Source organism: Neopsephotus bourkii, unplaced genomic scaffold, assembly GCF_033783945.1.
Source record: "Neopsephotus bourkii isolate Nb327-2 ecotype Australia unplaced genomic scaffold, CSIRO-AGI_Nbou_v1 NB_1630, whole genome shotgun sequence".
NCBI lineage: Eukaryota > Metazoa > Chordata > Aves > Psittaciformes > Psittacidae > Neopsephotus > Neopsephotus bourkii.
The window spans coordinates 3,389,563-3,408,218 of NW_026902105.1; the positions used below are offsets into that span (position 1 = coordinate 3,389,563).

Below are 18,656 nucleotides of genomic sequence, written 5' to 3' on the forward strand. Positions count from 1 at the left end.
TTTTTGTAGCTCCTGTATTTTTAGATTTGTATGTCTTCTGTTGTGTGATGTGCATCATTTCTTCTCCATCTTACTCTCCCATATTTGTATTTTCCTTTCTGCCATTGACTCAGTCATTTTGTTACTTTACCTCGTTCCCGGTACACCCAGTCCACAGATCACCATTACAGAGATGCCAGGTATATGTTTTTCTCTGTGTGACTCTGTGTGGATAATGCATGTACTTCTATGATGTACCTACATATCCACTTCTGATTATATTAGTCTGTGTATAATGCTAGAAAACTTAGAAGTATTGTGTCAATATCAGCATTAGCTTTCTCTATACAGTGTGTAGGCAAACACTGATGTTTCATATGTTTCTCTTTTTAAACATTTTCTTGCTGCCGGTAGTCTATAATTGGTAGTCCATGAAGATGATGCTATATTTACATCATTCTAATGTCTTTTAAAAACTCAATAAAGAAAAATATCAAAATCAATGCACAAATAACTGCTAATACTGTGATTTTCATATACACTATGCCATACATGTAAGGCTGTGTTAAAGGTTACGACAGATAAAATTGGAATGTGAGACCTTTCTCATAGTCTCAGCTGCAGGCCAAGATACCTTGATTTTTAAAAGTAGTTTTGCAAGATTCCCCAAACTTCCAGCTGAGTTTTGTTCCAGTGTTTTGTTCCGTTGCTGACATTGCTTGCTTTTCATGTTGTTTTCTTCTTATTTCATCTTTGTGTTGCTTTTCATTGTGTTCACCCTTTACTTTTTGGCAGCCAGGATCACACAATGTATCCTCTATTTTGTGAAGATGCAATCAGATTACTTCGTTCCCGTAAGATGTGCCGTACCTATTCTGAGGGTGCTTACTATGACCTTGAGAGGTATAATTGATAAAGAGCATATAGTTGTCTCTGCCACTTACACTTTGACAGTACTGTGTTTGATTTCCAAACTGAGAATATGATCTGTGTTTTAAGTGCTAAACACATATAGTGAGGATGGTTTATAATACTCTGTGAGCATGTATGACTACTCAGGACTATGAGCAAATACCAGAAGAAGCTGAATAGCTTTATAGAAGCCAGTTTCATAAACTAGGTTGTATGGATATTATATGTAAGTGTCTTTGTGTAACCCTGATTTTTGCTAGAAACTTCCAAATTGCTTATAGTACTTATTATTCTCTTTGAAATAATGAGGAAAAGCCTATCTACTTCAAAGTACACAGGAAAATGGTCTTTTAGAAATCTCACACTTTGCTTAATTGAAAATAGTATGAAAAGTACAAGCTTCTGTTGTAGATACTTGTATTCTGCTTATTCTGTAATTTATGAGTACTTGTATACATTGGCAATACAGGCAATAACCAGTGTGTTATTACAGAACATATGGAATATAGCAGAGAGAATTTCAGCCTGTGATAATTCCTACTTACACATGAAATACAGTGGCTTTGAAGAGATGTAAACAAGACATGTTGGTGTACTCTGATTAAGATATTTTCAGAAATATTGCAAAACAGGAAGCCGACATGGTTGTGTGGGAATAGATATAAAGGATATCAATCAGATAAACTATGAGCCAGTAAAAAGTGGTGGCTGCAGATCTCAAATAGCAGATATTATGGTTGATACGTTTTGCAAGAAGAGCCATTTAAGATTTTCCATAGCAAGAGCTAAAGTATTCTTGATATATTAACTTAGTGACTGCCCTCTGGATAGAAGTTCTGAGAAGTTTGTTAAGGTTTGCTCTGGATTCAGATCAAACATAGCCATAATTTTAGTAAGTACAAAACTTATTAACAAGAAACAAAAAAAATCTTTAACTCTTATGGTATCATATAAGTATTCCTTCCAAAGAAATATTGCTTTTTAGAAATTCTCCACAGCTTTAGTATAATAGACATCATAACATTTAGAACTCAGTTTAACAACTGTTTTGAAATTATGCTGTTTCGCATGAAACCCAATACGCACATGTGTAAATAGTTCAGTCTTCATGCTGAAACTTTAATAAGGAGGGGGATTTTTGGTTAGTTTTCAGAAATTATGTGATGAAATATGCTCATACATATGCTATTTCAATAATTAATTTTTATATACTGTTTTTTGCCTTAGTTATGTACTCATATTTGTATCAGTTTATCTGAACCTGTTTCAAATTTCTGGCTGTGTCTGACTATTCAGATATTGCTGAAACTTGGAGCTATTATCAAACTGTCTTACTTTGAGGATCTTGACTTGCAAAACATAATCTTTGTTTCTACAGACACTAATTTCCCAAAAATAAAGTAAAATCAATGAAAATAAAGGGCAAAAGTGACAGTATTGCATAAAGATGAAAAAAATGTGATTCTATCAGTGATATGGAGTAAATCCTTTCTAGGGCTTTATTGAAGACAAGAATATTAAAGCTAATTCCTCCTGGGGTCAGAAAAGAAAATTCAGTGTAAAGCAAAACGTCTCTAGCTCATGGTTAGAACAGCATCTTGAGATTCCTTGGGCCTAGGATCTGATACTGATTCTCTGGTCCACTTGAATCCACTCTGCCTGTGGGCAACATTAGTGTTGAAGTTGAGTCATCTTACCAGATAGAAACTACTCTGAGTACCTCAGAGCCACTATAATGTTTTCTGATTTTTCATCTTTTTTGTCTTTCTGTATTCTGACAACAGTTCTATAGGTTTTTAAGGACCATTTAAAGCATAATCCTTATTCAGTTCCTCCTTATCCATTGAAAAATACTAAGTAATTTCCTTTCCTTACTTCATGTATTGGAAGTATATAAAAGATTATTTTTTAAACAGTATTTCCTTATTTATCTTCACACTTTTTCCCAGTTTAATGCTTACTTTAAGTTACATTATTTTTGTTGGTCAAGGTGTTAGTCCTGTCTTTGTAATTCCATTTGCTTAATCAATGTCACGTTGATGTCAAACAACCACCTCTCTTTCTGTCTTTTACTTTCACTTTATGAAGCACTGGAAATAACTTTCCTGTTTTCACTGTTCATCAAAATAGCATTGGAAATAACTTTCCAGTTTTTACTGTCCATCAAAATAGCAAACATTGTTCTGCAAAGTCCAGCATTCAGGGAAAGGTCTGTCATGTGGGAGAAAGACTTATGTATCTTATGTCGCCATGAATCCAGAAGTGTGAGTGTCCTGCAGGCACATATATCATACAGATATACCAGGCAAAATGACTTGCCAACTTTGTTATTCTTTTTGTCACTTTTCCTTTAGTCATTCACAGCCAGCCCATTAACTCTTAAAAATCTGAAGATTTTTTTCTTTTTTTTCCCACTGCTTGGGGAACAGTAGTGTGACTACTTGGCTCTCTTTCATCTTTGCTGAAGTTTGTTTCAGTTTATGTTTATTAGTTTTGGTAATCTTTAATTCATTAGTCCTCGGTCACATTTGTGTTATCAAAACTTTAATTTCTGAGTTTATTCTTAGGCTATGGCACTCATAATTTTTTCTTTGTGATAGTGGACCCCCTCTTGAAGAAGTCCAGCTGTTTTGCTACCAAAAGAAATGGAGGTGGCACTGAAATTGTATGCCTTAGAATGATGATAGGCACATGCGCAGCTTCAGGGCCTTCAGTGCCCTTTGGACCTGGGGCTTTATCTAGAGCACCTTACTGCTCAGTACCCCACTCCAATTTTCTTTGACACCTTAATGTGATAGTTAGCATGGTAGGTGCATTACCTGGTATCACTTCACACTGCTGCAGCTTTTCAGATTGAACATACATAAAACATTATGGCTGGACATGTAGAATTTATGCTTTTATTTATATCCACCAATTCACAATCCTATAGAGTTATGCAGGATAGTTAATAATTTGACAGTCACCCATTTTGGATTGGCTGACATGCCCATGGACTCAGTGGCAAAGTAATGTTCTCAAGGTTTTAATCCCAACTGTTTTAAAAAATACATAGGAGTTCCTCCCAAATAAAAATCTGATTAAAACCTCGCTGTATGAATTTTTTTCACAACTTATTTATCTGTCTTGGAGCTCAGCTTAGTCACTGACAACATCACATTACGTGCTGCTTTTTTTTTCTTAGCCATTGAAGTTAGTGTTTGGAAGTCAATAAAAAGTGGGCTGTGCACATTTTGGCTGGATGTGAGGTTTATTTCAGACAGAATTTTTGTTGCTTCACTTAAAGAAACAGAATTTTGCTTTATTTTGTTTTCTGACTTTTGTTTTGCCAGTTAGAATTTTTCTAACATATCCTATTTTTGGAATTTCACAGTTGCTCAAATACTGTTTTCCTATCGATGTAACTTTTCACTTCTATGAAATATGTGTGCATTTGATCAGGTGTTCTTAGTACATTAATTATTTCTGAATATAATTTGAAAGTAGAAGTTTAAAATAACATATATATAAAAATATACGTTCAGAATATACTGCTGAACTGTAGATGAATGTGCTCTAAATTCATCACCGTATTAATAATAGAGTGAGGGAAAACATCATGGGAAAAACATTCTTTAAAATGTCCTAAATATCTGTGCTGTTTATTCTGTATTCAGGAGGACTAGGCAGGAGAGAAGAGTGCCTAATTCATATTATGACGACACAACCTATACTCCTGAAAGGTATTTTAATTTATATAGTAAAAATAGATAAAGTTAAGTAATACATTTTTTATGAAGTATGGTCTAAAATTTTTAATTGGACTAGACTAATGATATTTAAATTTACAGTGCACTTTATGCAGTATTTGTCTATATACAGAGCAACTAATCTCCATGGTTTTAAGTGCTTCATTTTCTTTTAGCTCCACATTACCTTGACTTTGGTTTTTTTTATTCATAAGATGTGGGAGGAAAACAGAGCAGTACAGAGGAGCTAGGTACAACTGCAGGTTTTTTCCTACTTAACTGCAGTATATTTCTAATGGCTAGCTTTCCTGTCACTAAGGGTGATTACAGGACAATTTAGAATTCTCTATTTCATTCTTTTAATAACCTGAGTCACTTCAGAAGGCCCTCAGCTTTTGGTATGTTACTGCTCCTATTGACATAAAAAAGGACTGACTGCCTTCAAATTGATTTTGGGTGATGCTGTTCTAGGATCGAAAGTACTATTGTTCTTCCAAAATTTGGATATGCATATAGTGTATCACAACGAACACAATAGAATTAAATTTTGACATGTAATCTGAAAACTTTTGGAGTGTCTCTGGAAATAGTTATTTGATGATAGCACAGCATTTCACCTTCAAAAAGATAGTCAAAGTCCAAAAAGAAAGAAATCTGGAAAAAAAAGGAAGCAAGTTGATGTTCCTCTCTCATTGTACGATTAGATCTTTTATATTTCTCCCTTTTTAAGTCATTGTCTGATTTTTGCTACAGTATGTGAGCTGATAAGGCAGAGATTATTTTTTAACTAATAGCAAGAAATTTTGTTTTTATTTGATTGATATGAATAAATACAATCACATTTCACAAAAAATAAAGTGCACTGCATTTTTAAAACCATGCTTATGTACTATGGTGTCTATAATAAAGTACTTTCACCAAAGAATCTTACTTCAAATGCTGGCTAACTGGAGAGCCTGGCTTCAGTTTTAAGGATACTGATGATCTGGGAGTGTGTAAACATATACCTGTCATTCTCCAGCTACTAAAGTAACTTTCATCCAGTAACTGATCTGGCTACAGACCATGGGGAAATAAAACAAACAAAAAAACTTTCCAATCCTATTCAATTTGGTATAGGAGAAACAAGAGCAGCTGAGTGTCGTTTACATATACCGCACTCCATGCTGTCTTCCCTCAACATAATGACCAGGAGGTGTGGGATTATTTAGTTTGATAACACATTGCAAAATGTCAGATTCTGAAATCTGAGAAGTTTGGAATAAAATGGAGTCATGCAAAAAATACTGGTGTGATTCCCAGGAACAGACTAATGAAAAACTTTGGATAAGTATATTCAAGACATTAAAATATTAACCCTGCAGACTTTGGGTAGTATTTCCATTCAGAAAAAGGAAGATTTATATCCAAGCTAATAAAATGGTGGTCTCTTGATCTTTTCTGAAAATCACTGCCTTGCTTCTTGTTCATAGTCCTGTGGAAATCCTGAATAGCAGCACTATTGCAGTTCCAAGACTACCCAAGCAAGATCCTGAAAATACGTATCCAGTTGAAACTCTTGAACCAAATATTTGATGATTTATATATAGTCTTAATATACTGGAGTAATGGCACGTAAACAGTTTTGTGAAATGGAACCAGCTTTTTTGGTCCCATTTTTTTTCTTTTCTGAATGATTCTACTTAAGATATTTTACATGTCTTTTATGTTGTCTTCAACTGATCAGTTGAATTGATGTTGAAAATGTTTCGATAGCCCATGTTCAATGCCTGGAAGAGTAATGCAGGTATAAAATTTAGTTTTCATTGTCTGATCTGAATGAAGTGAGTTTTCTTCTCCTTCTAAAATTCTTTAAAACCCAACCACCCTATCAACTATAAAAATATAAAATCCGAAAAAGTTATGTATTTGAAGTTAAAATCAGTATTTTAAACTATTGTTGCATAGAATGTTTATTTTGTTAATGTTATGTCTCCACAATTGCTTTTTAATTATTCCATAAACCCAGTAGACATTGAAAACATGAAGACTTTTGTGTCCAAAAAGATAAGCGATCAGTTAGTCTTTACAGAACTAAAATTCATATCTAAACTACTGAAAAGAATAAGGGTGAAATACATCAAGAATTCCTGCTTTTTAATTAAAAAAAGGTATGGATTAAAATAGGATATGTACAAATTGATTTGGAAACATTTCGAAAGCTTCACACTTTATTGATAAGTGGTTGTGTCATGAATTAGAGTGTTATTAACAATACATATGTTTCTTTATAACATTTCTTTATTTTAACTGCATTGTAAAGGTGGTACAATGGTGCAAGTTCTTGGGCAGATCATGTAGTCAATGGGTCAGCTGAAAAATATGGGTAAGTAAAGAGTGTAGTTTACAGATATAGCTAAAATATATTTCTAGTCTTTATAATGTGAGTTCATTTATAATTGTACCAAAGTTATTTCTAATAAGTATATTTTTCTTGATATCTTTCTTTCTTGTCTCAGGACTAAGGCACATTTATGTGCTAGTCTTTTTTTAAGATTAAGCTGTTTTATTCCTTTACAAATATAAAAAGAACATTAATTATGTTTGAGCTATTTTTGAAGCGTGTTCTCACTGTTCAGGGCTGCTTTAATGAAAAAGGGCTTTTTGATTGATAATACCTGCCTACATTCACAGTTTTGGGAATGTGGCTTTGAGACCTAATGCTTTCCACTTTCAGAAGTAATCCCAGTTCTAACTGTCTAACCTATCTTCCTGTGTGATTGATGCAAGGTGCTGTGTGCTTTACAATCTTCAGTTCTTCCCAGCTGCAGTTGGCTCCTGATCAAGGGAGCACACAGATTTAGAACTTGCTATTAGATCTTTGGCTTTACTGCTTCCCCCTCATTTTCTTTTTGCTCTTGCAACATTTTTCTTCTTTATTTTTACTTACTTTCTTTGTGAATGTGCACAGAGCTTGCTTCTTTCTGCCTTTCCCCATCTTGTAAGTAGAATCCAGACTATGCCTGTAGAATGTTTTGGCTAAAACAAACAAACATATGGTGTGAGTCCAAAAGGCTATTAAATCCTGGAGTTCTTAAGTGAAGCTCCCACAGAGTTACCGGGAACTTTTCCTTGAGAAGTTACAACACTGTATTTCAATGTTGTGAAATTGTACAAAGTAACACTATGCGTTGGTGTCTCAAATGTTATAATTGTGTGCAAATAGTTAATAACATGTAAATTTTGCTTAAATATTGAATTAATTACTTTTTACTAAATTAATTACTGACCATACTTTGAATTTGTGTTCCTATTTATTCTTTTGTGTTGGTAAAAGTCAATATATATCTCTGGAGAAATGTACCTAAAACAAGTCACTGAAGGATACAGACTATACGTGGTTGAATATAACAAACTGTATAAAATGATACCATATATTGAAACCAGAAAATTTATATATGAAAAGGATTAATCATGGTTCATCTGCAGTCCTAAGAGTATTTAAATAGAATTATGATTCATATTTGTTCTGTATATATTGACTAAAAGAGGAATTCTGTTTAAGGAACTCAGAGACTGAAGGAGAACATAAGTGACTTTGTCATCCTGAAACTAAAAAAAAATAATATGGTAAAATCCCAGAATTAATCTTTAATATTTTGGTGCAAGTTTCTCTCATCTTTGTAAGGGCCTTTTGGCTCAATATTGCGGCCACAGAGACTTTCTCAGACCATATTTCTTCCCTCATTCTTTGAACCAGCATGCCTCTGTTTGCTGCCTCTTCAATTTTAGGTTTTTGAAGTATACACTTAATTTATGCTTATGGCAAGAGCCGTGCTTATTAGTTCTTCCTGGGAAAGTGCACAAACGTACTGAAAATGGATAGCATTTGAAGAAGGCTGGAAAGTGCTTAGTATGTAAACAAAGGTTTTGTATTTGCTTTGATAGTCACATTAAATAGTTCTGCTTTACTTCACTTGTCTTCGATTTAGTACTGTATAGATGCTAATATAGGTAAATATCAGAGGAAAAAAAATGATTTTTAACTTGAAAAAGACCTTTTTTTGTTACTATTCTCTATCCCCATTTAAATATAGCTCCCAAAAGCTATAGAAAAAGAAGTAAAAGATAAGAACATTTGTGAGCCAGTATGACTTTAGGTAGAACATACGGCATAGTACATACTTGAATAGAATAAAGACTATTTAAATGGATCACATTCTGTTAAGATCAGTGGATTCACAGAATGCCTTTAACAGAAACAGTATGCTATTTTGCTCATTTGTAATTTAAGAGCTTAAAAGACAATGAAGTATTGCGTAACTGTCTTGGAATGATCTGATGGAAATCCTGGCCTCATCAGGTGACAGAAGTCTTGTTGACTTCAGTGAGTTCAGAACTACAGGTCTGTTGCCAAAAGTTCAGAAGAGAGATAAACACATATTTGCAGTATTAAGCCCTATTTGTGACAATTTACTAATTAAATGTCTGCATATTATTGGCCTTTCAGAATATTTTTTGAAAAAAGGCCAATTAAATACAGTGTGCAGGTGCAAATAAAGTTAAATTTAAGAGCTGAGGAAAAATATCCCACAAAAAGCACCAAGAACCAGATGCTTTTGAAATTTTGCATTTAGTGCTACACTGTCCAGAGGCATATATAAGTACCTGCTTAATTTTAAGCCTACAACTGATCCACTTGGTTAGTCTACAGTCTATGTGGTCTGCTGAACTGCGTTTGAACATTCCAGCCTAAGGATGAGCTTCTCTCACTGCTTCTCTCTCAAGCCTCTCTATGCATTGTCTTACATAACACTTACTCTTCCATGATGAAATACATGTTCATTAAAACCCTTGAATGTTTCTGTCATTGCTCATACATTGTGATGCAACATTCAAGCTGAGTGGGTGAAATACTGTGTTCTGAAATGAGAAAAAATGTGTAATGATGTTATAATGTACAGCTGAAAAACTTCTACTTTGGAATATCTAATATTTTTACTGAAATTTAGATTATTATCTTGGAGAAAATTGCAGAAGTATACTGAGTTATAAAATTGAGCTGGGGTGGATGAGTAGGAAAGGATTTTCAGCTCTCTTCTTTGAGAATTTTGAGTTCCCAGCTTTTGAATACTAATCAGTTTTATAATAATCTTCAGTGAGTCATCTCATGAAGACAGAGATAAGTGTTCCTGTAGTGTTATTCTTTAATGTGTCAATTGGATGTCTATGTTAAAGATGCTGAAAGCTGGAAGTAGTTGTGAAAATGCAAGGTTCTATAAAAGGCATCTGGCTATATAAATGAAAATGTATGTTACAGGTACCAGAAAAAATAATGTTAACACAAACAGTAAACATATTACATTGTAGCAAAAATCTGTCTGTGTCTCTCAGACTTTTCAATTAGTGTTGAATACCTCCAAGTATTTTGTACTGTAGGCACAGAATAAAAATATGAATAAATGTTAATAGGATAAAGTTAGTCCAAACTAAATAAATTAATAAGACATAAGGCAACATTTTTAATGCTTGAATTCACTGGTTCACTTTTATATAAGGAAATAATAGCCTGTAAAGATAATTTTTTGAGAAATCACCTATGAATAAAATACTGGAAATTGATTTTTAAACTAGATAAATTTAACTATTTAAGTAAAAGAACAATAATAATAATTCAAATGAAAGCAAACACAACAAATGAGATAATAATAACCAATAATAGTTATTAATAATAGTCATTATTATAAGTAATTATAAAAGTTATTAATAATAAACAAGAATAATTATTATTATCTATTTTGTTATTTTTGCTTTCATTTGAATGCAGTTACAAATAGTGTTAACTGGAAGAAGCCTTTTTCTCAAAACCATTCACCACTTTTTTTGTTTGATATTGATTTTCTATGAAGAAATTGCTTACATAATTTTACCATTTTCCCTTCAAATGTACAAGTTGCTTTCTATTTCTCAAAATTCACAAAATTAATTGTGTCTGATTTTACAGGTAAAGAGATATGAAATATTTCATCACGTAGTTCCAGTCTTAATTGTTCCAGGATTGACACTACTTAGTTTTATGGATATTGTATTGTAATAGCTACCATAAATCTCTGACTGCATCCATAGAATTATTAACTAATTTGGGTTGGAAAGAACCTTGGAAAACTGTCAGGTGTAACTCCTAACTTAAAGCAGGGCTTTACTATTCCTCAGTAAGTCTATCAATGATGAAATATTTTGGAGGGTATATCTCTATAGGTATAGCTATATGTGCTTTCTTTAAATATTTTTTACAATTTTACTATGTAATCATGTGTTAGCATGGTAAGATATGTCTACAGCAGAGTCACCAAAGTGACTGTAAAGCCACGTATAGGTACCTAAGCAAGCAGTGAGCAACTGAGTTTCTGCTGTAGACAGTGCATGTAGGTGTGTGGAGCATAGTATGCCTGAGATTGCAGATGTGTTCTCTGCTTTGGCTGTTTAGCTGAGTCAGAAGATAGAAAAGTAGTTCAGATACTGGCATGTTACAGTGTAGTCATGCCCGTGACTGTCATATAGATGTACCTATAGTTATCACATACACCACTGTGTAATGTACAAGTAACTAGATAGTATGAGTGTGTGCAAGCATGCTTTGCTTCCTGTTTTTATTTTGCAAGAGTGACTAAAAGCATTAAGTTCCTTCATTTTAAAAACTATAGCAGCACATAATTTTATATTGTTTCTTTATAAGTATAGATGAGTGATCTGATGACATATTGAGTCACCAGTTTATCTAGATATTTTGCAGTATACTGCTCCTTCCCATTTTCCATTACAATATTTACGACTCAAATTTAAGTTTGCTTTCCACTAGAAATCTCAGTTGTTTGTAGACATGCTTATCTATGTTATGCTAACAGAGGATCTTGTGTCTGTGACTGAACAGCAAAGTTCCTATAGCTAGTAGAAGAATAACATGTCCAAGGATTGAAATCCAGCAGCCATCCACAGACACTGACAGGTATTACCACTGTATATTAGCTGGAGTTTGAAATCATGATAGTTAGACAATGTATAGCTGTATTTTACTTGTTTTGTGATTAGTGTTTCTAGATGAAAAAAGATGTACTGTGAGCTGAATTGTAGTGGACTATAATCCTACAGCAATTCTATTTTTATTTCTTCAGTTTTTTGTTACAACAACCTAGTACTAAAACTGTGCTTGGCATGATCTCATACCTTTTTTTTTTTTAGTCTTGCACACAGTAAAATAATTTAACTTGGGCTTTCAAATACACTGGTTTCAGTTATATTGGGAAAAATAACTTTATTTGTGTTGTAAGCTGTTATGTTTTCTTACTCTTGAAAAGTGTTCATATTTTCAAGGGCTTTTTCTATGCATAAGTTTAGATAATTTAATGTATTACTTTGTTGAAAATTCTCCTTTTTGTTAAGGAAAGTAACAAATCTGAAAAATTAAACATTAGAAATGGTTATTTTTCTGCATTGGAAAAAGCTTTTGAAATTTCCAGAATATGGATATGGAACAATGCAGATAAATCAGTAGTTAAAACAAAATATAGTAGCACCTTTGGTTAGATACTGTAGTTACTAGAATTTACAGTGCTACCTAAATACCATGCAAATCTAATTCTAATTTTTGATGGTTTTGGTATATAAAATTAGATTGTGAATACTCACAGAGCTTTGTGCATGGTGGCTTAAAGAGGGTTCAGACTGTTTCAATGTGATAGGTATGCTTGGTTAAGAAGCAAACACTGCTGTACTCTTTCCTCAGTGTAGGGGAGAATTATGCTCACAAGCCTTGTAGACTTTGACAGGGGAATAGGCCACCTTCCATGCATGTTTCCCATACCAAAGGTAGAAGGATGTTACTGTAGGCAATACTAAATGAATGAGATCACTATCTGACATTTCACTAACTGCATTTTTATAATTAATTTATTTGAGCAAAGATAAACAGCTTTAAAATATCATATGAATATTGAATAATTTAACTTAGACTATTTCCAGTTAAAAATCAGTAAAACATACAAATTATAGTGAGAAAAGAAGAAACCTTCATCTAGATAACTTGGGAGCATAAGCCCTCAAGGGTGTAATCTAAAAAGTTACCAACTTCTGTTTTTAAATTCACCAAGGGCTTTTGAAAACTGTCCCATTCATGTCTGGATTGTGGTACTAATGGATAGTTGTATACTGTGCTAGATTAAGAGCTTCCCTGCCCGGGCAGGTTATTGTAGTGTTATTTTTCTCTATAAAAGAGACAGTTCATTTCTGAAGACCTGGATCATATAGCACATGCATTTACTGTTAAAAAAAAAAAATAAAAGTGAGGACAAAGAACAGACAATAAAGCTGTCTGTGAATTGTATTTTCTGTGTGTATGATCAAGATACAGCTCTCCATTTGCAGCTCTGGGTACAGGAAGGTTTGCATCATGTAGCCTGTAACCCAGGGTAACAACTCAGTTTCACTTAGGATTCAACTTAGTCTTCAAATCCTTCAGTCTATAAAAGAAGTGATGCCAAAGCTTCATTAAAAGCAAAGGGTTCACTTCCAAAATCCATGTTCTCCTTCACTTCTGGGAACTCCTTGTTGTTTTTCCACTTGAAGTAAATACCAGCTGCAGATTGTGGCAAATGCTTTATATTACCCGTTGCATATGAAATTTCTGAGGCCTTTATCTGTTAATATACTGGTTAGATATAGTGGCTCTGTGATTCTCTGCAGAATACAAAACCTGCCCACCAAGCCATTAGTATTGATCCTAGTGGCAGAAAAGTCTCCCTGCCTTTTAATAAAGGCAATGGGTCAGATCCCTAGCATCCTAAGAAATACATTTGATACTACAACTGAAGTGAATGAGGCCTTATTAAGAGGCTTAACTTCTTGTGAAGTGTTTGTAAGAACCATGTGTTGCTACTCACTTGATCCTCTCTATGTCCTACTTGCTGTTGGAGAGCAAAACATAAAATGGAGTTATACATCTCACCATATTGCCTTGTCCTTGTTGCTGTGTGCTCCAGCAGTCCCACACTCACTGGCAGTAAAAGGGTTGTTTCAGCTTTTTGTGTGTGACAGACCCAAAGAAGGTCTTTGTGGGCTCAATAATTTTCTTAAATATGTTTGTAAACAGGGTAGGGGTGGGTTGTCTGGACCTCAGTGATGTTCTGTTAGTAATTTTATCGAATTTAGGAATATTTTTTCTTGGAATTTATTCCCATAGTCTAAGAATTTATTACCGTGGTGATTTTTTAACCACCATGCAGATGGCTGACACCTTTCTCACCTTCTGTAGTGCTGAAACCTCTCTTGAACAGTTACCTAAACTAAGCAACATTCATATCAAAGCTAAGGTTTTGTTTTTTTGTCTACCCACAATGTAAAAGAAGCGAGACAGTGGATGTTTTTGCTGATGAAGCTTCCCATTCAGAAACAGATCTGATAAAAGAAGAAGAGAGGTAATTCTGTTGTGGTTTTGTGCCAGGCTCATTGTACTTTTCCTCCAATCTTTAGTGCCTCAGCTTATAATTACCATTATGTGTCTTGCTGTGGTGTGTTTGCTTGTTAGGAGCTTATAGATGTAGGTTCATAGTGAATGGTATTGTTCTGAACCTGTCTGTGGTAAGTCCTTCATATGCTCTAGGAGTCCAGTTAAGACCTCATGGAAGGCCTCAAGAAACATTCATTTTAATGACTCTTTATCAACCTATTCAGCAAAGTTAGCCACCCTGGAGACAACTATACTCTGTCACACTACTTTTTTTTTTTTTTAATGCTATTAATAAAATAAGGCTCTTCATAGTGAGACTGTGGTATGTCTCTTTTTTGACGCTAATTAGTATTTGGCTTCTTGTTACACTTAATCACCATCCAGTCACTCTTTGTATTAACTGGCTTCATTGTAAAATGCATGACTTCACTCAAGGAGAAGTCCTGAAGGGTACATGTTCCCCATTTGTATTCTATAGCTGTTCAGTTACTCAGGGAGAGGTGGGAGGAATATGAATTTAATAAGTAGCTCCATCAGGGATTGGATTTTACTTTTACAATTACCTTGATTTTATGTATTTTAGGGTATTGCCAGCAAATATTACTCCTTGTAAACAGCCCAGTTACATTGTGAAAAAAAGTGGACTTGATTAATTTCTGAAAGTAATGGCAAGATTAATTGCCTCAGATAGTAAAAGACTTGACTGCTTGGTCAGGCAATTCTCTTCTAGTCAGTCTAGCTTTTCCCTATTGCATCTCTAATGGTAATTTTTAATGGCAAAGTTCATTAGGCTGTGGATTAGAATAATTTATTTATTTTTTTTATTACAAACCAAACTTTGTCTAGTTGATGGAACCTCTGCAAGTACTAATGATGCTGTACATTTTCATCTGACTACAGTCCAAGCTTGCCTATGAACCCATCAGTATACTCTAGCCTCTATTTTGACAGACATCCTAAGTCTGATGATAGTTAACAGTGCTACATGATAATTATAACATTTGGAATGTGGACTGTCCTATAAACAGGAGTACTACCTCTAAAGATAATACAGTCTGTAAAAATCTAGTAATTTGATTAAAAATGCTCAATTAAACTGCACAATTAAATGAGTCCTTAGCTTTAGTGAGACTCAATATTGTCAGCTGTTATTTTCCTCCAACGTTGATGTAGTAATAAGAAAAAGCATGTGGTGTCCCTGCCCATGGCCGGGGGGTTAGAACTAGATGATCTTAAGGTCCTTTCCAACTTTAACTATTCTAGGATTCTAAAATAACAGTATTTTTCCCAGAAGTTCTCAGGATACAGACTATTGCATGGATAGTCATTACTGAGACATTGGAAACATTTCAGCCCATTTATCAAGAGTACAGAGCAAGCCAAATCATACATATATAAAAAACTGTATGTTATCAAGAAGCGAACTCAGAAATTTTACCCAATAAAAATGTACATGACAAAAGTATTTGCTTCAAACTAGTATCATGCAGCATATTTTATAATTAATAGAAAAGTCAAAGGTCAACTGAGCTGCTTTTTGACTAACATTACAGGAATTGTGAAGCAGCAGATAGACAGCCATATCAAAGATCCAGATCAACAGAGCAACGTCCTATGCTAGAGCGGACCAACTCCCGCTCCCGATCCACAGAGCGTCCTGACTCAAACCTCATCAGGTCGATGCCTTCATTAATGACTGGAAGATCTGCCCCTCCTTCACCTGCCTTACCGAGGTGAAACAGACAAATCAATCAGACTAATCCCCTTTTGCCCCACCAGCTCACCATTTTATTTTCCCAGTAGCTAATTGGTATCACCTCATTCTTAGCTGATCACTAGTAGCAATAGATACTATTTCAGTGCCAACACACTATTTATATTCTACTCTGGATATAATGGTGTGGCTGCCATTGCGAATTGTTTGCTAACAGTATTTAACTACATTTGTTTGTGATTTCTCATTTGTCAGGAATCCTGGATGGTTTCCCACATAAAGCACCTCATAAATATCATACACTTCTCTTACAGAATGAGAAATTGTTTGTGTTCATCAGACATTGCTTATGGAACAACCATCACAACAACATCAAATGAAACTTTTTTTTTTAAGTTTCTTTAAATGGACTGTGCTAATTTTGTCTATCAACTACCATTTTAACCACCATTTTTTCTGATTACATTTTACTGTGCCATAGTCTGTATTGTTCCTGTTTGAGTGCTATACTTTACTGATTGACATTTTGAGGATTTCTATATTTTACTCTTAGCTTAAATAAACATAATAGTAAAAAGATCAGTACATTTCAGTCTAGTTGATGTTCAGTAAAGCCTCTCCTTATTTTAGTACTGCAGAATACATTCTTCTATTTTCTGAAAGTTAGAGTTAGTAACATCAAATCCCAAGTGAGAATTAAGAGTCAACTATGAGTGTATTTTCTCAGGTTATTACTTTGTTCAGACAAATCTGTGTAATCTCATGGCTCTCAATGGTAATTTAACCAAATACAAGCTGAGTAAAGATACTTGAATTTAACTTGTGGATAATTTTATGTGTATGTGGGTATTATATCCATGTGCACATGAATATGCACACAATGCATTTTCTGGCTTGACTGCAGACAAACATCTTATGAATGTTCAGCCTTAGTTTGGCTTTCTTTTCTTCTTTTTCATGGAGAGATAGCTCTTTTTAATCAGGTCTTAATTCTGAAAAGAGATACTAATTTCACTTTGGGACTTCAAGGGTCCAAAGTGATCTAAAGCCTACTTATGTTATCGGTTCTTGATGGTATTTAAGGATGAATTTGTCTTTTAATGGGTATGGTTTGTTTTGTAATGTGTCTCATAGGTCACATCCTCGAACTGGGTCTGTTCAGACAAGCCCATCAAGTACTCCAGTAGTAGGGCGAAGGGGCAGGCAATTACCACAGCTCCCACCAAAGGGGACGTTGGAGAGAAGTAAGTGTATGTTTTTCTCCTTAATGACATTGCAAAATTGTTCATGAAGGTTGATTACATTTATTTATTCTTTTTTTGTGGGGGCATTACAGCTGAAATCTCTTGAGTTTTTGAGTACTGAATTGGGATTTGATAGTAGTATTTTGTACTCTCTATTCTTCTATCATGTTTGAATATCTACAGTAGTCTTGACTGAAATGAAACATTAGCAGTACAATAATAATTAGTAGTGCAACGAACCAAATAGTAGCACGAGCCAAGATGGACTAACTGTTAGCATTGTCCTGTTCCTTTTGAGTTCAGTAGGTGTTTTGTCACTGACTTAAACAGGGACAGGAAATGATCTTTTTTATGTTGTTTAGTGATAAAACTGGCTCTTTTGGGAGTTAGGAGATAGCTGATCACTTGTGTGTTCACATGGAGCATGTTACCAATTGCTAATATAAAACCTGCATCTTGAAACAGGAAGAGCAAGAAGAGACATAATAATCTTTAAAATAGAAGAGATCAGCAAGATATTTCATGATTCATGTTTTAGTGGTACTATAACTGTGCTTATCTTTAATGTCTTATAAAAGCACTAGTCAATGGAGACATTTTCCAGAATGTCTAGAAACAGAGGTATACAAATAGATTTTTGATAGCATATACATTTTCACCCTTCCACTTCTTGATAACTTCATGTGCTGTGCAAAATCAGTCTAAATGGCCATTTACACTCTTTTTTTTTAATCCTTAACATGTATATTGTATCTTTTATAAAGCTTCTGTTGTTTTTAACCCCTGTGCTTTGGTTCCTTTTTTTTGTTTGTTTGTTGTTCTGTTTTTGTTACTTTCCCTAGACAATGGAGACAAGGAAATAGAATCTTATGAAGGTCTGTACATAAAGGAGGGTTTGTTTTTCACCTGAAAGCCTTTTTGAGAGGCTATATAGGGAAAAATGAACCCAACTGCAATTGATGTTACTGGAGTGCACAGACATAGTTGGAATTATTATCATAATTATTTAGTCCTTTTTTTAATATATTCAGACCTGTGGCTTATAAATTTTACAGGGTTCTACATGAAAAAAAAAAGCATAAATAGTACTATCTAAATATAATCATCATTGGAAAAGTACCTAGACATATGCCCTTTTTTAAATACCAAGGATTTACACTGCAGCAAATGAGAGTATTTCAGTTAACCTACATATGTATGTACCTTTTCAGGTTTCGCACTTTAGGCACATACTGTAATTTAAGCTTTTGTGGATATTTGGTATGTTTAATGTTATCCGTGCATTTAATCAGATCAAGGGGTTTTTTGTTGCGAATATGCTATAATGTTATACAGTTGCTGAATTACTAGGTAATTTTTCAGATAATATAGGAGCAAGAATGAATTGAATCAAGACAGTTTTTAAAAAATTTATAGTACTTCTGCTTAAAATTTAATCCCCTTATTTTATACCATTAAAACCATTTAATTTGCCTAATAGCAAGTCCCAAGATATCAATTGCAGTCCTTGGTTATACCAGTGAGGGTCTGTATGTACTATTACTTTATCTGTCTCTCTCATCAGACTTTTAGTATTTACACATTTAAATTGTTTATTT

General features: G+C 33.9%; 1 protein-coding gene across 50 annotated transcripts in view; it reads left to right on the top strand.

Moving 5' to 3' along the window:
• The window catches only part of RIMS2 (regulating synaptic membrane exocytosis 2), a 448,541-nt gene that overhangs the window by 309,976 nt on the left and 119,909 nt on the right, over nt 1–18,656 (top strand). For 22 of the 50 annotated variants that reach the window (XM_061373344.1, XM_061373350.1, XM_061373338.1 and 19 more), the window contains 5 exons: nt 4,548–4,613; nt 6,922–6,984; nt 15,654–15,833; nt 16,949–17,058; nt 17,901–17,933. In XM_061373344.1, coding sequence (XP_061229328.1) covers nt 4,548–4,613; nt 6,922–6,984; nt 15,654–15,833; nt 16,949–17,058; nt 17,901–17,933 — 452 coding nt within the window. The remainder of the gene's footprint in view (nt 1–4,547; nt 4,614–6,921; nt 6,985–15,653; nt 15,834–16,948; nt 17,059–17,900; nt 17,934–18,656) is intronic. The other 28 variants (XM_061373349.1, XM_061373353.1, XM_061373340.1 and 25 more) reach the window with 7 other exon arrangements.